Below are 22,838 nucleotides of genomic sequence, written 5' to 3'. Positions count from 1 at the left end.
CTGCTTCATATCAGATTGTTGCTGAGTATATTTAGAAACTCAGCTCTTTTCTGGCATAACTGGGAAGACAGATCCCACAGAAGTACTCATCACATGTTTCAGACTATTGTCCAATCTGCAGAATCACATGAGCATCCACAAGACTTCCTGCTGCTATTAGAAGCCAGTCAAAATCTGCACACTCGTGCTCACCCTCTCTCTAAACATAGGACACTTCTTTGAGAAATGAAGAAAGTAGTGCTGCTCAATTCCTGTACTACCTTAGAAACTCCAAAGTGAATGATGGTGTTCATGATTCAGTCCTACAGCTTCATGATTTCTTCTGTCAACCTCATGTTTTAAATGGGAAAATTGTTAAGTGACTACATTGTCCCATGCATGACAGCAAAGCTTTTAGTAAAGCCCAATTTTATTTTCTGCTCTTTCTCCTTGCTGAAGCTTGGCCTAAAATTAGAAAGCAAAAAAAAAAAAGGTGGTTCATAGACGACCCACATGTGATATGATCAATGTAAACTCTTTCAGGTGCATAAAAGAAAATGAAGTCCCACGACAGCATGTCTATCAAAAGTCAATCTTATTCTACTGAAATCTGACAAATTCTTGTCTGGTTGGAGATTTTCATACTTCCAAGCAGGAGTCAATGTACTGCCAGCCTACTGGCTTTATACCATTTCTTAAAACCTGATGATGACCTCGCAAAACACTTCTCTATCCATCATATAAGCCCTAGAAAGAGCAGCTGGTCTACCTGAACGTGGCTTATCACTGAGAACTGATTCTGCCTGTCAAACATGATCCTCTCCACATCCAGATAATGCAAGCTGGAAGAAAATCTACTTGAGACAGCCTCACTGGGCCTTCAGCAGGAGCACCTGAGTTAACCCCAACAGTCCAGAGTCTGATGCTTATGTGTGTTCATAGGCAGCATTATCTTCCCCATGCTTAGAGGTTTTACACTGAAGTTTTATTCACAATTATAACTTAAGTATTTATTTCTAAATTATTATGTCCCCTAATAAGTGGCCACGAAAAGAATACAACATTTGTCCTCTTAGACATTAAATTTATTTCATTTCGTTTTTAAAAAAAATGCTGTCTTCTACCAGCAACAAATCGGTTTTAATAAGAAGTTTTTAATGGGGTCTTTATTTAAGAACCCATAATGCCTGCAATGGGGCCCATTCTGCAAAAGATCTCAGTGCTATGGAAGAACCTGATCTCTATCCAAAGTCTGCAATGACTGTCAAGAGGGAAACCCTGATGCATTTGACTGGGAGGGGGGAGCAGAAGAGCAAAACAAAAGAAAAGAGAAATAAAGAAAAGAAAACCAAGTAGGGAACAGACATTCAGGGGTAACAATGAAAATCAGTGTTCAAAAAAAAAAAAAAGCAGCCATTTCCCAGTATGTTTCTCAAGAAGGCTCAAAGTTTCAAAATATATTATATCCCACTTTATAAGCACACCACTGCCATGCATGTGCATGGGTACGGTATAAAAAAAAATCACTTATTTGCTTCAACTTGGAAAACAGGTGGCTGAAGAGGAATATAACAGGTCTATAAAACTGGTAGAGGCATGGGTGTGAGCCAATAGGCACTGACAGTCTGTTGTCTATTTCGAAACAAGTATTAAGAGGTTTTAAATAAGAGGAATAGGCCAACCGAAAACAAAAGGATGTGGGTTTTGACACAGAACACGGGTAAGCTGACCATCTCCTGCCACAAAATGCTGTGGATGGCAGACGGATACTAGGCAAATGCATGGAAGAGGAATCCACTGAGGCTTGCTGAAACCTCAGAACCCCCATGTGGCTTGGGAAGCTCCTGAGACAGAAGCAGTTGGAATCTGCTCCAGGAGAGTACAGGCTAGGGAAAGGAGAGAAGTCATGTTTATGCCCCTTTTGCATCATTCCTTGAAGATCTGTTTTTTGACAACAAAACATTGCTGGATGAATAGCAATCCAGATCAACCACTTTTTTTCCCTATCATGTGAAAGACTAAAGGAACTGCTAAATTTGCCAGACAAAAAGATACATTTTTACTTTTCATTGAACAGAACTATGTGCTTCAAATTACACCTTCTGAAGCATATTTGCAATATCTGGACATACATGGTTACATCCATATTCAATAACATATCTTAATTACTACTACAAACAAGTCACCCTTCTTACAGTATAACATATACTGTCAATGGCCCTCCTAGGTCAGAGCAGTTTTGTTTACTGCAACAGCTAGTTTCAAAAAAGGCTTGGTATTCCCCCAAGACCCATGAGGACTTCCATAGATGCCTGCTTTTGAAAGATACTTTGAAAGTACTCTTTGAAAGTGTACTGCTTCTTCGATAGGTTTGCAGCCTTTTTGTATGAGTGATTAATATTATTGTTTTCCTAGATAACTCAAGGGTTGGAGAAATCCAGACTCCAGAACCAAGCTTCTCAGGGCTGGTCATCCATGGGCTCTCCCCACCATGACTCAACGATGTTGACCAAGCTGTCCACAGGAATTCACCCAGGAGTTACCCAAGCACACCACCCTCAGTTAAAAATTTCATCTCCTTTCTGACATGCAGGTATACAAACTCAATTTCTAGATGCAGCAGCTCTTCGCAATTTGCCTGCTAGGCTCTATCTTCCCATTTACCTTCCTGTATCCTTTACTAACGTCACACTAAGAACCTGCTATGTCTGGTTCAAAAACCTATAAAATCATGCTTGATCCCAAACCATAAGAATTATTTGTATATTCTACTTTACGTTCAAAAGGCCAACCTGTCCCGCAATTCTTTCAATTGTTGTTCACAACTGCATATAGCTGGAGATTGTGTGTTTTACAGTTATTTCAATAAGAAAAAATACAGAGTGATAAGGTACATTTTTTGGTTTGTGGGGTTTTTTTTGTTAGTCCTATGCTTTTCAAAACAAGCTGAACTGTTCTCATGCTTGCTTGTTTTCCTGGTAAAACCAGTAAATGAATATAGAAAAACACACACAGTATTTTCAGTTAAAGCAAAGCAACATTGCAGAGTATGGGATATCTCAAAAGCAAACACAGGAGGAAGACTGAAAACAGCAACACTGTAACATTTAAATTGCTTAAAGGTAGAGCATTATACTGAAGAAAAGTAAATTGGAATAAAAGTTCCCTTCCAATCTTCCAGGATGTCAGCAGCACAAATAAAACACTGCACTACAGAAGTTTTTAACAGTCAACTCTCATTTCTCATAAATAATCACTGCAAAGTCCAAAATCCAATAGGCATCAGTTCCAACTGTTGCATCAGTCAACCACAGATTTCTACACAGCTAACAGGCAAAGGCAATAACAAACCAGACATATGGCACTGAGGAGGAGTCAATATTTTGGGTTTTCATTTTTTAAATCAGTTTTATGTTAAAATAATTTTGTAATTCAACACTGAGAGCAGCCTGTTTAAACTTAGTTTCTGATGTACAGTTTTATTCAGTCTTCCTAAAAACTTACTGTTTGAGGCCTGTTTGGTATTTGGTGAGGTACATGATGCAAGCTGCTGTATCTTGACCTGTCTGCAGCAGAGGTGAAGGCAGAGTCTCTAGCAAGGGAGCATGAGCACTAGTACTCAGTAGCGCTAGCTCACTGACCCACAGCACTACAGACACTGACTTCTCCTCCGGCAGCTGTTCCCACAGTGAGAGCTTGGATGCCTGAGAGCTTCTGTTTGGGCACAAACAGCTGTCACAGAAAAATAAATCCTTCCTAGACTGAGGCTGCCCCTCCTTAGTACAAGATTTTGCACGAGACGGTTTCAAGTTTCTTGTTTTCTTTCAGCCACTGCTGTGGCCTTAGTTTCCCTCCCAGCCACTATCAGAGCAGCAGGAACAATACCGTAGGTGTGTTTGGTGTCTGTGTGGAGCAGCAACAGCCAGACAGGCTTAAAGCTGCCAACTTCATCTGCAGCAGAGCTCCCACGGACACCGCCAAGCTGAACTACCACCGGTGAAACGGCACTCACTGAGGAAGCCAAGTGGTGGAAGAAGGCAACGATGCCCCAGGATGGACGCTCCGCGGCGAGGCGCGGGCGGGGCCCGGCAGGCAGGCACGGCCTCTCCCTCTCCTCACGGCGAGGCCTTCGACAGGGCGCGGGGAGGCCGGTGCCCAGGACCACCGGGCTCTCCCGGACACGCGTCTGAGTTCGGCGTGTAAATACCGTTCCCTGAGCTTACAGGTGTCGTTCACTCACCGCGCCTTAACACAGCATCACCGTAGGTAGCCCAGTGGCCTCCGCACAGTGCCTGGGCACGTCTGGGGTCGGTTCGGTTTCTCTCGAAAGAACCACCCCCGCTCCCCCGGCAGCGACCCTGCGAGCACAGGGCGGTGAAAACCTGCCACTCAGCCCTCCCAAGCCCTCCCGCACGCAGGGGGCGTCGGTGAAGCTTTAAACCTCTGCCTGCACCGCCGGGAGACCTTCAAACCAGTGGGTCCCGCCGGGCCGAGGCGGGCGGCGGCAGCCCGCACTCACCCAGCAGCAACAGCTTCAGCTCCCGGCCGGCGTCCCGCTTGTCCCGGCGAAGCTGCCGCTCGATCTCCGCGCTAATGCGCTTCGACTCCTCCTCGGCGGAGAGGCGGCAGCCGGCCATGGCCACCGGCGCCCCCAGCTGCTGCCGCCGCCGGAGGGGAGGAAAGCCGGCCCCGGCCCTGGCCCCGGCCCCGGCCGCGGCAAGGGGCTGCTGCCGCTGCCGGAGGGGCCGCGGGGCCGGGGCGGGCAAGTGCCGCCGCCTCCCGCCGGTGAGCGACTGCTCGGCGGGGCGGGAATGTTCGTCCTCCCGCGGCGCCGGGAGCCCGGGGGGGCGGAGAGGGACACCTTGCGGGCTGCGACGTGCCGGGGGCCCCGGGGAGGGCGGGAAGCGAAGGGAGCCGGGTACGTAAAACAAAACCCCTCATACACACAGAGGAGCCCCTAAAATAACTTTAAAAAAATCCCAACCAAAATCGTGCACACCCATTGGCGAAAGATAGAAGGCCGGAGGAGAAGTGGACGTTGGCTGCCATCGCGGAGCTCCGGCTCGCCTGGGTGCGCGATGCGGCTGCCCGGGGGAGGGGGCTTCCTGCAATCGCTCCGGTCGCGTCTCCCCCGAGGCCGCCGGAGGGCAGAGGGGCGACCTGAGAGGTTATTACTGTATAATCCTGCATCTGGGGCTTTCCCGCCTGACACCTCTGCCTCTGAACAAGGGTGGAAGCTGTGACAGGGAGGGGGACGTGCCTGCCTTTGGTATCGGCTTGTTTTCGTTTCGGAGGTTTTTTTTTTTTTTTAATTAGCTGTGCTTCACTCCTTGCTTACATAGTTGAACCTAGCATTTAACTTACTGACTTGTATTTTGTAAGGAATACAGTCTTGGGAAATGGTCCACGTCTAAGTCGCCTGCAGTAGTAAAACTAGTATCCTTTGGAGCAGCTCTAGAGCATTAACACCAGGTTGTCTCAGGTGCACTGTGGGTGTCCTGGGAGCCCACCGTGTCTCGTGGTAAGGCAACAGTTGCTTTGCTTCTGCCTGCTACAGGCAGTTCAAGGTCTGTGGTAATACAGGTACATAGCAATTGGCACCATTACTACAAAAGACTTGTTTACTGTTCCTTAGTATAGAAAACACTGACCTCGTGCAGAACAACTGTCGCTGTCTCCTTTGAGGACACGGAACTGCAAGCAAGCTGCTTGACTACTGTGGCACCAAAGAGGAAGAGCTATGTATTCACTCGTGCTAAAATTGCAGTTGTAACTCTATGCTGGGGGTGGTCAAGGTGGGAACTCCTTAAGGCTACATATCCCGTGGCTTCAGGATTGTTTTCAGTTCAGCCCCTTTTGTTGTCTGTGCAGAATCATCTCTATAGTGATCTTGGGACACACCTGCTAATGTAACACTACATTATACTCCATGTCCCACAGTCTGAGACCCATTTACTAGTTCACAAACAGCAGAGAATGTAATATTTATGACCATCTATCTCTACTGAACGTCTGGAAAATCAGCACATGATTTTTAAATCTCTTTCCAAGATTATTTCAGGCATAGAAAGCTTTTTTTTTTGTTTTCCTGGTTGTTGGGTGTTTTTTGTTTTGTTTTGGTTTTGGTTTTTTTTGGGGGGGTGGGGAGAGAGGGCAGGAAGAAACGTTTATTGCACAGGAGCTAGATCCTCAGGTTTGTAACAACACTGTATGCGTGAAAAATTAATTTTTTTCTCAGCTTTGCTTTCTCTGTGCATGTGTTCAAAGTTTCCTTGGAATTTGATTCTTTACTTGATCATCCTTCTATAATTTTTTTCTCTGCTGGCTTATTCTAAAGAAAACAAACCTTGTAATGATACTTGAACTTTTGAACTGGCAGAGTTTTAAATGCATTTGGTAACATGCAACAAGCTTTTGACTGAAGGTTTATGAAACAGTGATAGGTGAAACCATTAGGAAATAGAAAGATAAGCAAATATTTATTTAAGCACGGATAAGTGGTTGCTTTGTTGGTTTCTTACCCGCAGGCAGTTGTATGTGTTTCTATTGTGAATGTAAAATATTTTTTAAAATCAAAGCTTAGTATTTCTAGGTCCATGGAAAACAACTGTCTCCACCTTTACCAATTAAATATATGAGTAAGTAGTTATAAAGCAGTTGCTTCATAATTTGAGAGCTAAATATTTTTGTACTTCTTAGTGCTAGTAACTTCTTAGAATACCTTCCTGCCAGAAGAAAGAACGCAGGCAGGTTTTAAAGGAGTCAGGATCCTCTGAGTTTGCCGATCCTGGAGTTTCATACAAATGTGTCCATTCTCTGAATGATGTTATTCATTGCTAATGCAAGTAAATATTTGCCTTGTCTAATAGTATTTGATGACCAGCATGTACAGTTTGAGGTGTCAGAATCGGGGGGGGGGGGGGGGGGGGGGTGGGTTTGTGAACTACAGAAAGGTGTACACAGCAGTGCAATTCCCACTATGCTAACAACTTCGAAAATTCACATCGTATCTCTGTTCCCACATTAGGGTTGGCTCTCCAAGGAAAAAAATTTCAAAGTCCAAATTTACTCTTACTGTATATCTCTTATCTTTGCTAGCATTATTCAAAAGCAAAAACAGGCATCTACAGAAGAGTTTTCAGGGTGGCACTATACGAGTTTTCCCTCCATGTTTGCACAGAAGTACATCAGCTCACTTAAGAAGTGGCAATAAAAATTTCTTTTTCAGTTGAGGAGGGTCACAATTCCCTTATTAGTGATTCTTTAACAATAACAACAAAAAAGCATCATAATGCAACAGCCAAAGGAAGGGAGAGGGAAAGGAAAGCTACACAGATTGCCATCTCTTACAGGGGGGAGGGTTAGGCTTCTAGATGGGGGTGGGTGTGTGTGTGTGCCATAACACAGTCAAGTTCTAAACAATTCTCAGTGACTGTGGAGTTCCTTACCGGTAAATTTTTTTTAACAGGCTGAAGATCTCTTCCCAATGTATTACACTTTATTTCACCTATTTCTTCATCTAAGAACAAGTTAGTATGATGTAGGAAATCCTTTGGGCAATTTATCCCTGTAACTAAGATTTATGTGGTATGGTAAAGCTTTCCTCCAATCACCAGTGCTATTTTTTTCAATTTACTTGTTCCTTTCTTGAATATACTTGCACTGCTTACAGTTTGATTATCCTGTAGCTGAGTGACAGAATTGTGCAGATTACAAGCCTATCAATATTTTCAGCTGAGCTCCTGAGGGTTCTGTTTATCCAAAATGCTGCTACATCTTTTCTGGTGCAGCTGAAGAGAAATACAACTACTCAAAGTACCTGGCAGTCTGTAGCAGCGTCTAGGCTTTATTAGAGTTATGTTCCAAGAGGCGGTGCAGCACATTAAGACTTAGTGGTATTTTCTAGACCAGTTATTAGCACCCAGCACATTTCCCTCTAACTCCACTGGCTGATCCACCACTAACCAGGCATGCGCGCTCCCACAGATGCAAACATATGAACTCCTAACAATCTTGAGAAAGCTCCCAAAAACCAGGGGGCATGTAAAAGTTTTTCTTAACAGCAGGTAAGATTTCAGAGTGGTGAAAATTCTGCCCTCAGCTAAACAAAGTGTATGTTTTGCTAAGGGTAGGTTTTACAAAGTCTGGTATGATAAAAAAATGCTTAGAACTCAAACATCTGTTTGCCTGGCATGCCCATGGTGCTGAAAAGTAGCTGAAAAAGCTGTGCTTGCATGCAGTTGGGAAAACTTTTAAATCATTCCTTTTTCTTAAGTGGGGTGGTAGTTGTGTTTGACCTCATGGAGGACAGCCAGAAGTAATTTTCAGTGAATATCTTTTAACAAAGTTATAAAACACCTACAGGTGCTTCCCTCTTTCTTCTGTTTGCACATTGTTACTCTTCAAGAGCAAAGCCACACAAAATCATATACTGTTGTTCTCTGCTGATCAGGTTTTCATTGTTATTATGCTTCCTTAAAAACGAACATCATCTTAAAATCAGGAGGGTGTCAACTAAAAAGACCAAGAAATGGTGCTCTGTAACAACCAGGAAGAGAGTGAATATTGTGTGTTTGGGTAGTGGTAGGAACCTGGGTAACAGCTACACTAGAAGGAACATTCAGATGTTTCATAACCTTGTATTTTATTATGTGCTTTACATGGAAGTAGCTGGTTGAATAAAAAAGGTAAATGGGTATAGAAGCGGGGCAGATTGTGCTTTAGAAAAAAAAAACACGAGAAAAAAAAATTGGTGTAGGTTCAATGAGGGAAGTAACTTCAGTTTTGCTGTTTTTAAAAGCATGGATTTTTTCAGTGGCTCACTATGGCTTTTTGGGTATTGTTGATATGGAGAAAGAACTTCAACGCAGAATACCTGATACCAATAATATTTCATTTTTAGTCTTAAATTACGTATTCATTTTTTCTAAGCTATTTCTAGCTAAGAATATGTTCTTACCTACTATGAGCAAGAGCAGTGGTAGAAGAGCATTGGAAATCCTGCTGTCATTCACTCAAGGAGCACTGAAAAGGTGAGAAGTCTATTTGTTTGGTTTTTCTTTTTGTGGGCCTTCATAGAGCACGGTCGTTTTAACCTGTGAAAAATGGATACAGGATTTTTATTTGGTAGTGGTTTATATCCACTTTTCTTAGGAGTAAACAGCTATGTAGGATACAGAGATTCAAAGAGAAACAGACCCCAAATGTTATGCATATTTCAAAACTGGGAGATTAAAATAAACTCAGTTTTGCACTAACAATCATGTGTGGCTTTCTCTTTAGGGTGGGTTGTTTAGTTTCTGTTTGTTTTGTTATTTTACACAGTGATAAAGTTTCACTCCAGCGGATTTGTTTATTTTATTTGTCACTCTGTGTACTTTGTGCATGTCATTGCTCAGTAACTCACAGTAGCTGCGCTCCTTAAAAGGAGTGGACTCAGAGGAACTTTCTTACTGGCCCAAACAAGTTTGACAGGTTTAATGACCTCAAATACTGGTGCGGTGAAAAATGACCCAGATTCAGCCACCAAGTACACATGATTTAACATACTCTTACCCTTCAACAGAAATGCCTGGATTAAAGGATACCAATTAAAGTAGCACTTAGAAAGTGAACAATTAGTTGGATAAAAATCACAAAGCAGTCTAATTCTCAAAATGCAAGACTGGTCCTCGCAGTAGGAATACTTTGGAAACAACCCGCAGCAGCTCAGGTTTCTTTCTAACAGATGACTGAGACTTATCATAGCCAAATTTTGCTAATGTAATTGCCCTGTAGGCTAATCTCATCTTTGCAATGTGAAGTTATCTGCTATCCGAACATTGCAAACAAATGAAAAATAAAACTACAGTTGTACCTCATCTCATGTGACAAATAAAAAAGACATTAAGGAAGATGGGCAAAGGAGGAAGCAAAGGAATTTTCAGATTATCATGCTCATAAATGCAAGGATAAGAGAAAGACTCGTCTCTTAAATCCTAAAGGTTTGACCACGTAGGAAAACTTCTCCTGAGCAACTCCACACGTGCGTAGTGCTGTTAAGATGTACTAATGTTGTGTTTTGTAAAGGCTTATGGTGTACAGTAATAAAGGAGCTGACGTGCGTTTAACTACCAGCCTGCAATCCTGTGGTATGAGGAAAGATATCCCATATTTTTACTATTAAACCCACCAATTAGAATTAAGGTTACATAAACGTTTCAGTGTCTGTGGAGGAATTCAACCCACCATCTCCTGTTACGGCAATGAGTCCTAACAGCAGCCTTCAAATTCTGCCAGGTTCAAGTATTTTACAGTGCTGATAAAAGCACATTAAATAACTGCAGGTTCAAAGATGGACTTAAAAATGTACTGGATTAAAAGATGTTTTGGAAAAAATACATGTTTCTGTTGCTGGCAAATACAATAAAGTTTTGCATTTTTTATATTCTCTTTTATCGTGTAGTTTAAACTTCCCTAAAATGAATGCATTACCTCCCACAAAAGCCTTTTTGGATGGACTGGTTTATTCCCTGTCCTCCACTACCCCTATCTGAAAGGCAAGATAGCAATGAATCCATTTCCACTGGATCGCACCGTGACTATAGCAGAGCTGGAACAGGAAGTGTGGTTATAACGCTCCTCATCCTGTTCTTCAGTTTATCATAAAGCATTCAGTAACATAAAGGCAAATGTTTTTGAAAGTTTGTCAGAGTGTTTACTTGTGCTGACTGATGGCAGTGTTTAATTAATTACACTACAGCTGATAGTAGCACAACAGCAGCACTGTTCCAGTCTTCTGGTATTTCTCTTGGAGTTAATAATTCATTAAAATTTCACATCAAACAGAACAAGACCTCCTCAGAATTTTTGGCTGCAAGTTATCTGGGCCTGTTTTAATTCCTGCTCGGTATTATTCACAATTATCAGCAGTTACTAATGGATTAGAAAGGACTTAATCCTGCTCACGTGACAGTACCCCACTATGTGCCCTTCAGACATATACCAGATATCAGCGTCTGGTATGCCTGCTTCATAATTTCTTCCTCCTAATGTTTTACCATTTGGGTAAAACCATGTAGGACCTATAACACTGGTAATATATTCTAATGTATGTTAAAATAGCTGCCTTTTTAGAGTCACCTTCTTGTTAAAAGCTGTTGGTATTTAAACTTCCCTTTAACGTTTTCTGTACTTCCTACCTTTGAATTCCTATGATTTGTGATTAGATTTTCAATTTTTTTCTGTATGTTGCATTTCCTTTCCCTTCTTTTTCTACTGAGTTCATGAACTTTTAGCCAAATCTGTCTTGTTACTCAATCATTTTTCTTGATCTAATAAACATCTTAAAAAGTGTAGGGTTTTTATGCAGTACTCTGTGCTTCTTTTTATTCCATACTTCAGTCATACTTTTCCCTAGCTTTGGTAAATTGGCACTCTATCAAGTACACAGATTGCTTCCAGGAACTCTCCTCTCTTGCCCATAATAAATGCAGGGAACTGCGGTTGTTTAGCCTGGAGAAGAGGGGAGACCGTATTGCTCTCTACAGCTACCTGAGAGGAGGCGGGGGTTGGACTCTTCTCCCTAGTAACAAGCACTAGGAGGAGAGGAAATGGCCTCAAGCTGCTCCAGGAGGGCTTGATTTTGGATATTAGGAAAAATTTCTTCACCAAAAGGGTTGTCAAGCATTGGAACCGGCTGCCCAGGGAAGTGGTTAAATCACCATCCCTGGGGGTATTCAAAAGATGTGGCACTTAGGGACATGGTTTAGTGGTGGACTTGGCAGTGTTAGGTTAATGGTTGGACTCAATGGTCTTAAGGGTCTTTTCCAACCTAAATGATTCTATGATTCTAATCAGATTTTTATTACAGGTTTTTTGCGGTAATTGGCTTCTGGTCTGATAACTAATCTTTATTATAGTTTTTTTTTTAAAAAGGCTACTTTAGATTGTGGGCAAATATTTTGTGTTTTAAAAGTTCCTGCATATAATTTTTAGAAAAAGAACTTATGGTTTCTTATTGGCTAGGTTCATACTCCCCAGAACACAATCTTCTAACACAGTACCACCAGGAGATTTAGGAGTAATTACTTGTATTCTTGTTTTATTCAATGGATTATAACATACTTCCTTCCCCCTCCCTTCCAATTCTGCCAGCTTTCGCTGTTTTTTAGTTAATGCATTGGTTCATTTAAGATCATCAAAGGTTTGAGTCATCACGTACTAAAAAGAGCGAAAAAGTGTGTTCAACTAAGAATGCCAAGCAGTCTGGTTTATGCACTCTTTTTAGAGCAGAGGTTGTAATCAGATATATCTGCTCCATTCCTGTAAATCATGTGTAAGCCAAGCTACAAAAAGTAACACATATAAGTTGTAAACAATATTAATTGAAGGGCTCTGAGAGCTACTGTTAAAATATAGAATTGGGTTTGTGGTTAAGGGTAAAGAGCATTAAGGGAATAAAATGGGGAAAGCTGAAATAAATAGAGTCTGAATTTTTGAGTGACTGAATTTTTGGCAAAATCTAAGCTGCAACCGGCATCAAAGGAAATACTGGAATTTATACCACAGTAGGATTTAAATTCTATCCCAGTAGTATCTTCAAAGGCTCAGAAAGAACAGGTTAGGAACAAAATGAAATCATATCTATGGCCATTTAATCAAAACCACATAAAATATTGGGAAAAGTATTGGCATCCTGTCTTTAGCATGAGCTATACGGAAAGTAATAAGCACGAGTTAATGTGGTTGACAGTATCAAGATGAAAGGAAAAGGCCTAGAGCTTACAATATGGTTCAACAGCTGTAAACAGATTTTGCAAAACATGAATGTTGCGTTTTATGAATATACAGCCTCTGAAAGACCACTGACGCATTTAAGATCAAACGTTCAGTATATGAGGTTCTGCAAACCAGGCAGTGGAAAGAGAGCAAATAATTGCCTACCCATTTTAATTATCACAAGTCTGAGAAACATTAATGAAGACAGGCTTTTTGATTTCTTCAGTTGAAACAAGTAAAGAAAACAAACAATCTGGGAAATTAGTAACAAAGTTTCTGAAAATATCACATCCCACCCCACCTCATTTGCCATCTGGTTTATACAAAGGATAGCACACATCAATATGGATGGAGGGAGAGATGAACATGCATGTATGTTCTTCATAACCTATTCTACTTACTGTCATAAAACTACACTAACAGTCTGGTTATTGTGACATCAATCATCGTCAAATTAGACATTCTTGTTTTGGAAATATTTTTATCTTTAAAAGTTTAGCAGATTGACATGAACAGCCATAGAGACTATCTGGTGGTATTAGCTGTATGCAAAACAAACAAAAAAAAATCTGGAATTTTAAAATTTCAATGTGTGATTATTCAGGTAGGGCAGGGCTTATGGGGGTGGGGGGAAGATAAATCCACTGAAAAATGGGGTCTTTCTTCAGGAAAGAAATTTAACGTTATGGAACTTAGAATACCACTTTTCTGGGTGCCAGATGTGCTTCAGGTAATTGTTCTTTCAAGGTCAGTAAGTGCCCTAAGGTCACTGAAGTTGAGATCTCTTGAAGGGATGGTAACTAAGAAATACACTAGGCTGAAAAACAAGTCCACTTGCCCAGGTTGGTCTGCCTAGCAGAACCCTGTTTCAGGGGCTGAGGCACTCCTGACTGGTCAAAGCAAATACAGTGACTCATCAAGCTACAAGATACAGAGGCTGAAAAGCACAACCATTCTAAGTCAAATGGCAGCAGTTTAGGATCATCAAGTGTATTCACTTAGGGGCAGCTGGTAAAGTTATGGTTTCTATGGCACTCACCTGATCGCATTTGCCATGTGTCAGAATAGTGGGATGAAGGCTGAATTTTTTGTCTGAGACCACAGTTAATGGTGTGTGGCAATTCTAACAAGAAAGTGGTGTGCACCGTAACGTCAGGGAGGCTTTCTTATTGGCTCCCAATTAGCTAAAGCCACCTTCAGCATTTCTCCCACTCCAGAACTCAGTAGGGTATTACAGTGCTACTGAGAAGTGAAAAATGTCTTTCAGAATATAGGAAATTGCAGTAAGTTAGTTAGTTAGGCAATCAGTTAAATCCTTTCACAGGCAGACTGCATGGAAACACTGCACTAATATGTCCTCTCTACAGGCAAGATACTCCTGCAGTCTGTGGAGCCTCAAAATGGGACCACGTAAGGAAGTAATGGGTTTTAGGAATGGAGGAAAGAGAGCATTGTCTTAAATGAATGAATTTTAAACAGTCAGTTTCTATGGGAGTGTTTAATCTATCAATCTTCTTCAGAAACTTCAAGCAGATATCAAAATAGCAAGCAAGGGTGACTGTGCAGAAGAACAGGTTCTCTGACATGAATGATGCTTTAGATTTATTAAAATGTATACTTTTTAAGTATTTTGTCCTTATAACAACATACAGAATAGGTATATTCTTTTTAAATAGGAAATCTGATCAAAATATATATTGCTAAATTTACCCAAACAATGCCTCTTTTCACCTATTAATGAGAAATAGGTTCTTCATTAACTCCTACATCTTTAATGCCTTTGGTGTTTATACAGTTAATTTTCCTGCCAGGAAGAAAACCTCCTCCATATTTCTGACATGGTTTTCCATTATCCTGGTAGAGGACTGTCCTGGTTTCAGCTGGGATAGAGTTAAATTTCTTCATAGTAGCTAGTATGGGACTGTGTTTTGGATTTTTGCTGGAAACAGTGGTGATAATGTGGAGATGTTTTGGCTGTTGCTAAGTAGCGCTTACACTGGTCAAGGACTTTTTCAGCTCCCTGTACTCTGCTGGGTGCACAAGAAGCTGGGAGGGGACACAGCCGGGACAGCTGACCCAAACTGACCAACGGGATATTCCATAACATATGATGTCATGCTCAGTATATAAAGCTGGGGAAGAAGGAGGAAGGGGGGACATTTGGAGTGATGGCATTTGTCTTCCCAAGTAACGCTTATGCATGATGGAGCCCTGCTTTCCTGGAGATGGCTGAACACCTGCCTGCCCATGGGAAGGAATGAATGACTTCCTTGTTTTGCTTTGCTTCCATGCACAGCTTTTGCTTTACCTATTAAACTGTCTTTATCTCAACCCATGAGTTGCCTCACTTTTACTCTTCCGATTCTCTCCCCCATCCCACTGGGGAGAGTGAGCGAGTGGCTGCGTGGTGCTTGGTTGCCAGCTGAGGGTGAACCACGACAATGACCTCCTTCAGTTTGTTTGGAAAAGTGACTGACATACCATTCACTTGCAGCCTTCTGGTGAAATTGTAATATTGCTCAGCATGAAATTTGTGCCCACTGAGCACAGAGAAAACTTGTGAAAAAAAGTACCAGAGTTGAGGGAAAGGCCCAAAATAACTTCCAGGACAGTGTGTTTAATTTACTTTCCATAGGCATTCAGTTGTTTTGATACTTAAAGTAGGAACAGTCATCCACAAATAAGCAGTCCATACAGTTCCAGCAGAAATTAGAAAATACCTTTGGTATTGGAATTTGGTAAATATAAATTGCTAAGAATCTTATGAGGACCCTGTAACATACGGTGGTGGTCAGAGGCTTTTGTGGATGACTCATTAGCAGGTGCGTAGGTTATTTATTTTTTTACAAACTGTTTTCTCTGTAAGCAAAATGGACTCCACTTCCTACCTGCTTACTGGTTCACTCACTGTGAAATTGTAGCAGATATGCAAGATCTCTAAACTCTTTGGATAATCACAGTGAATTGCAGTCGTCAGATCCTGGACTCAGGACTAGATGTTTAAATTTCTTCCCCAGCAAAGGCCCAAGATCAACAGATGCATTTCAGAGGTTAAGCAACAGTGAGGTTTGGCTTACGGAGTCAGCGTCAAGGCACTTATGTGACGGAATTTCAGCACTAACTACTACAAATTATATGTGCAAGTCGGTTGCTTGAATGCTACTCCAGGGAGGATGGAAATTCAATCAAGAAATAGAGAGTATGTTTTGTTTTGTTCCTCTGAATTTGATATTCAGGTGTGCTGTGACCCTATAACCAACACTTAAGCCTGGGAAAGGTGCAATCCCTTTGCCGATGCCAAGTCATGCATGGGAATTACATGACTTCTAGAATCTGCTAAGTACTTGTTTATTTTTACAGTATTCCCTGTGACAGTGTTTACTGTGCTAGAATATGGTTGATAAAAAAAGTCTTTTTTATTTCTTTGGTGGATAAGTAATTCTTACTTTGGTAACATTTTTCTTTGAACACAAATGCAGTTTTGTAGAAAATGCTTAGAAATATAGGTTAAGTTGCTTAAAAATTGATTTATCAACCCATTCCAAATTCATTCAGTGTAGTTCTAAAAAATTAAAAGCTAAAAACCAATACATGTAGTATTAATGCCAAAGGCATTGAGAAGGACATAGGAAACTTTTAAAATTCTGAATTATGAGGTCCAAATGATGAAATTAACAAAAAGAGTTGGGAAATAGCTATGTTCCAACTATTTCTGTTTCCAAATATTTACAAGGTACTTCTGATCTCTTGACCACACACTACTTTAGCATCCCGGATTTTATCATTGTTGCAGTCTGTGAACACCTAATACCCTTCAGCCACTAGAACACCAATTGCTGTACTTAGACATAAGATACCAAGAAACTCAGGCTCTTGTAGAAGACACAAGTTTAATTCAAAGAAAAAAAATCAAACAAAACATGACTTCTAGTTTTCATTAAAATCTATGCAATTACAATGGTCTTACAATATCTTTCTGGAGATTCTTTAAGTAGGTTAGCATCGTCTGTAAAAGTTTAGCTCTCTTGGACATCATAAAGTGCCTGATATGCTTGCTATGCCAATAGAAATTTATATGTACGTATAGACAAATAAAAGTGTACCTGTCTGTGATGAAAGATATAAAATTGTATGTCCTGGCATTGGCTTTGTGTTAAGTTCTTTATGTCACTATTTATACATGCCATTTCCTAAGCTTCACAGCTCCTGCATTTATAGCTAAGTGGTATATGGTTGGTCAGATACATTCAGAAATTGTGTCTTCTTTAATGAGAGCCTCAGAGTCTTGGCAAAATGCCTCAGATTTTACCTTTTTGTATTTTCAAAGAATTTTCATTAAGTGGTATGATGACTTCCACATTCCTGTTTTCTCAGTGTGCTTTTGGCCTAAGCGTAAGTAGTTACTGAACTACTTTTCCACAGAAAGGAAGTTCCCTCCTCCTGCATCAGTAATCTCAGTGTGTGGATACTTCACAGTCTGGTCTCCTGCTTGTTCTCACTGCAGATCTCAGTATGCTGTTAATGGCCATCTACCACCAATTACTTCTTTTCTAGCCACTTGAGAAATCCTAAACTTAAAACCACCTTTTACAGTATCAGTAAAGGCATTTCCCTAAAGAACAAGGGGTATCTACATATTGAATCCCACCAGACGGTACAGGCTTAATGTTGTAATTACAGGCTCAAAATCAATAGCCAGTGATCATCTTCATAAACATGTTGGTCTCTTGTGGGCCTAAACAAGACTACTGAAAACCATTGTCTGGAGTGTGTGTGTAGTATGTCATTAGCCTTCTCGGTTCCCTTGGAAGTTTTTGGGGTTTTTTTTTCAATAAAAATGAGAGAGAGGGAGAGGGGAAAAAAAAAACCCCAGAAAGTGAATAAGGTATCACCCCAATAGAGAAATTCTGTTCCACTAAAGGAACAGCAGAACTGTTCTTTGAATGCAGAAACATCAGATGCCAAGACTTTCCGTTAAAATTCCCATCCTTTGGGACCCTGGGTTCACAGGGGGCACAGCAGGTCATGGTGGCAGCAGTGACCATATGGGAATTTCCATGTAACCATAAGCATTTTAAATAATGCCCTGTCAGCCTGAGTCAGTCTGCTTACGACAGACTGCTGTCAGTGGTGGAAATGCATGCTTTCTTTACACTAATGCTTCAATCTCTTTTACTTACAGAACTTAAACTAGCAAGTACATGTTGGGAAATTTCAGGTGATCTCTACCAGAAGCCTCCTCTGAGAAGCAGCTTTCTTTTTCATAGGTACCAGTGGAGTCAAATTCTTAATCAAAGACCTCCAGGCAGACAAGCGAATCTATTTTCCTTCTACTTAAATGTATGGGGCACAGAATTATTGAAAGCAAAGACTGAAGTAGTATGAATAGATTGCAGAAAATGGAAGTCTGCAGCAGCTCAACTTGTCTGCCATTTCATTAATTTCTGGTGGCAGAGACCTCTCTTTTTGCTTGCTGTGCAATAGAAGACTAAATAAAGGTCATACCTGTGGCTCTTTTACGACAGCAAGTCAGGACATTAAGCACCAGAGAGTTGGGAAAAGGAATTCACCTTGTTTTTTGTAGCTTAGTGTAAGCCAACCGTTCTTTCATATTACCATTAGAATGACTGATGGGTGAGGAATTAAAAAGATCATCCACTAGGCTACTGAGGTCACAATAACATTTTCTAACACTGAGGCATACCAAATAATTGAATTATGCCTATTTTGCAGGTCAACTAGTGAAAACAGTTTCACTTGCTTGATTGGGGATGTAAGGTTAGCCTTCCATGCCTTGCAGGATTACGCTATTCCCCTCTGCTGTGCTTTGGAAGTGTCACTCATTTTGAGTGCTCTGCGTAGTATGTATTATTCAACTGTTGAACACCAGAGTAAGGGAGAAAGAAGTCATCATCTGCATTACTTCATAGTTTTTGTGACAAATGTTTAAATGGTTCTTTCAGAGATGTGCTAACAAAGTATCTCAATCTCAGTTTTTATTTTCTTATTAACCTTGAACAAGTCAGCACTCACCTAAACGATTCAAAAACGGTTTCTCCCATTTACTTAAGCTTTTCTCTGCTTACAAAATTTGTTGTGCTCTTTTACACACTCTAACACCATCATCTAGGTAGAGTTCTATATTCACCCTCTAGAGCTTTACACTGGTTTTAAATTGAGAATTACATTTTGCTATCTTCAGAGGAGTAACTTCTGTTTCATATTAGCAGAAATTAAATCAGCATGTATGAATGTGAGTATTTATCAGAAGACAACTGTTTAATCCATAACTACAGAAATCTTCCACCTGTGCCACCATTTCTATACTTTCCTACAAGAGATGCAAGCAATTTATAGACCGTATTAAATAACACTGAAAATCAATTAAGCTGTTTTTACAAATACTAGCCATGACATCATTTGAACACTTCTGACATCTGGTGAAGAATGAGGAAAACCGATTTCTTCTTAGCACCGCAACAGCCTGTTGTAATTCAAGAGGAATAGCTCCACCAGCTAAATTATAGTGATGTTATTGATTTGTGTGTTAAAATATTATTATGCAAGGGAAGTATCCGATTATGTTTATATGTGGCCTTTTGCCTCTCAATTACACTTGGGTTGCTTAACTTCAGTGAAGTCAGATAGAACAGCGAAGTTCTAAAGTACTTGAAGAAAAACCGTCATCACGGGCTTTACACTGCAGTCAATTTCTTGAGCTAAAAGAAATCGTGTCTTATGAGTAACTCAGAAGGATCTCCTAAGACATGCTGAGAAAAGTAGCAATCAAGATATTGATACAAAATATTGTTCTGCCTTTCCAAAAATCAGCATTTAGAATAAATATTCTACAGCATGTGATAAAAAATTGATTAATCTCTAGTATACAATAATCACACTAGGGTTTACAGTTGACTGACAGTTGTTAAGACTCCAGATACTTCATCTTGAGATAAATGGAATTTTATTTTTAGGGAGAGAGTGATTCCTCTTCATAATAAATGTATAAAAGTGCAATCTTAAATGTTTACTGCATGCATCTTTTTTTGTAGCATCATGTAAAGTAACCTTATGTAATAACTGATCTCTGCAAGAATACATTTGAACTTATTGTCGAATTAATGCATCTCATCAGTTGAGTGCCAGTCTGATCATAGCATTAACCACCTCATACAGGACTGTAGGAAAAAAAGCAAATTTTCAGTAACACCTTGGCAAACACAGTTCTCTACTGACAATGTGAAACGACATGTTAAAATGGGTATTTTGGCCCAATTTGGCCCACTATATCCTTGAGTTGACTGTATTACAGCTACAGCATTAGTGTTTTGTTTTCTGAAATGCCTGTCCACAAGGCTAATTGGATCTGCCCGACTACTGGAACTCTCTGAAGCTATTCTTTTTCACAATTTGTCTTTAATTTAGCCAGTATAATAAATTCTGCAACCATTACCAGAACTGAATCTGGTATGTCAAGCAACGTTCTCTTTGTGGCAAACAGGATAAAGGAAAGATACAGGAGAATAATCAGAACAAGATGGCAGGGGGAATATGAAATAAGGAAAAAGCATGGTCTTCTTCAGCTGTACTACACCTCATCAATTGTTCAATTTTAGCAGACCAATTTACATTTAATTCACATGGATCAGAAAGTATTCCAGAGTGTACATACATAAAGCAGTACTGCGGAAATATTTTCTTCAGATGTCAGGAAGCAATTAATCACTATGATAGACAAGTGTGAATGGAGAAGGAAGGAGTGCCTTGGACAAGGACATAGTAAATCTTGAATGTCATGTACAGTGATAAGGCATTTTAAATACCTTAAGGTGGAAACCATTTCTTTTTCTTTAAACTATATTACTGGAAATGAACATGAATTATGGCATTTTTTTCCCCCTACTTTTTCCATGAGACAAATCAAAGCCCAATTCTTATATTTTTCCATCCCTAATACCAAGTTTGACTTGTTGGCTTCAGTATGACTACAATTAGGTTTAGTCCATATGTACACAAACTTGTTACTCTTAAAGGGGAGCAGAAAAGTGTTTTTCTTGTCCCATCTATTTTTTTTTTCCAGGATAAAAATGCAGTAAAGACCTTTCAAAGTGAAAAGAGCAATTGTTCCAAGCCAGAATGGTTAGTAGCCCATGAAGTGCATAAAATGAAGGTTTTTAGGTACTACACACTGTTCAGGACTAGGTTTTAAAAGGAGGGGAATGTTACTCCCTTTTCCCCTAAGACTGCTGGCCACACAATTCTACCTACCTCTTCCATTTAGTCAGCTTAGCACTTGTCTGAACCGTTGATCAGCCAAATTGGCTGAAACCCCTGAAAACTAGACTACAAAATCAGCCAAGGAAGAAGAGCAAAAATGAGTGGGGTTTTTTCACGCAGATTATTGGCTGGCCAAGTGGCACGGCTGACATAAGGGAGAAGGAAAACCCCACGCATCAGAGAGCCGGGAACTGAGGAGGTCTTGGAGGGTGGTTTCTTTTGGTAGCAATGAGCTGTGAGAGGGCATCAGCTGTCTTGATAACAGATACTGATACCAGATGTGTTCCTGAGGAGCTCACAACTGTGTATTTTGTCGTGGTCTATGAATACTCTGGAACTCCTAGCTGTTTGGGACAGTATCCTACAAAGCTGTTGGCAATCAGGTGATATGATCATAGTATGTGATGTAAGGTTTTATCACAACTATGCACAATTTATCACACAGGTACAGTTTCTACATCTATTTCACGTATCTAAATATCATCACTTACACTGTACTTTTGTTGACATTAACTTCACTGACACAAAGCTAAAATAAATCCTTCCCCATTGATCACTCTCCCTTACATTCTGCAACAGGAAAGAAAAATGAGGAACCATTTGCTCAAATCCGTGCTTGGGTAAACTGTTTGGACTCCAAGAATCACTTAAGCTGTTGTAATTACAAAATAGAGAACAAACTCATTTTTGCAACTGGCCTGAAGTTCTATTTCTTCAGTAATGAAGATTTGAGATCCACTGAGTGTTGATCAGATATGAGCCAGACTCCTGAAAAGCAACACGAAAGCATCTTTCCGTTCTTCTTATCACCACATAGGCGAACAAAAAGTTCAGTCTGCTCTTGCGGTACTAGTGCCATCAGCCAAAATGCTTACGAAATTCACCTCACCATCTACAAATTCTGAAACTTTGCTAACGAGATATAGGCTATTATTTCTTTCCCCCCCATGCTTCTGAGTTTCCATTGTACACAAACAAAAAAAAAACCATTTAATAATACTGTCAAATGACCGCCTGCACTGTAACAAACCTTAAATGTTTTGAACATTCTGGCTGTAACAGTCTAGAAATTTTAATATATAGCCATTAAGGACAGAGCATATAATTAAAAAGTAATAATGGAATAATACACCTATCCTGCATTTATCATAATAAGAATAATTTTGGGAGAACACTAAGCCCAAATAATATTTCAGAAAGGCTAAATTTCAAGGAATGAAGATACTATAGTACAAAGTTTTGGCCAAAAATATTGTATTTTTAACCAGCAACATTTTTTGAGAGGCAGTAACTGTACAATATTAGTTTTCCAAAAAAACTATTTCTGTCCCTCAAACAACACACAATACATGCATTTAAATGACACTTTAAGAACAGCAAATATGATCTTTATTTTTAAATACTGCAAGTTTAAAAATGTATCTGACCACTCCCCCCCCCGGCAAAAAAAAAAAAAAAGTCAAATAAGGATTTCCTGCAGCATGGTAAATGAGGAATCCAGCAACAGGCTTCAGCTTAGACTGTATTTTGAGGGAAAAAATGCAAACCAACAGATCTACAGTAAGATTGATCTGGCTTTGTATTTTTCACTCCATTGTCAAAATCTCCCTCTATTCAAAGGAACAGAGAACTCCTTTGTGAAAGGAATTCAACACTGCGAATTCCTACTGTGAAAAAGCTTGAGTGAAACTTAGAGTAAAATCTGTTTTACTAGCTAAACATTGACCCTCAATGTATTGTCAACTATGTAGAAATGTTTCTGGTTTGATTGATAAAACTTAAAATGTTATGGGTAACAAAAAGCCAAAAAAGAGGAAATACCA

The 22,838-nt window shown here is 40.2% G+C and overlaps 1 protein-coding gene across 1 annotated transcript in view; it reads right to left on the bottom strand.

The window, feature by feature from the left end:
* Positions 1–4,720, bottom strand: part of LOC142050121 (guanine nucleotide-binding protein subunit alpha-14-like) — a 69,237-nt gene extending 64,517 nt beyond the window's left edge. The window contains 1 exon segment of the mRNA XM_075078468.1: positions 4,499–4,720. Within this exon segment, the coding sequence (XP_074934569.1) occupies positions 4,499–4,616 (118 nt within the window). The 5' untranslated portion in view covers positions 4,617–4,720.
* Between the last annotated feature and the right edge of the window lie 18,118 nt (positions 4,721–22,838).

Source organism: Phalacrocorax aristotelis, chromosome Z, assembly GCF_949628215.1.
Source record: "Phalacrocorax aristotelis chromosome Z, bGulAri2.1, whole genome shotgun sequence".
Classification (NCBI taxonomy): domain Eukaryota; kingdom Metazoa; phylum Chordata; class Aves; order Suliformes; family Phalacrocoracidae; genus Phalacrocorax; species Phalacrocorax aristotelis.
This window is presented reverse-complemented; position numbering and strand designations above follow the sequence as displayed.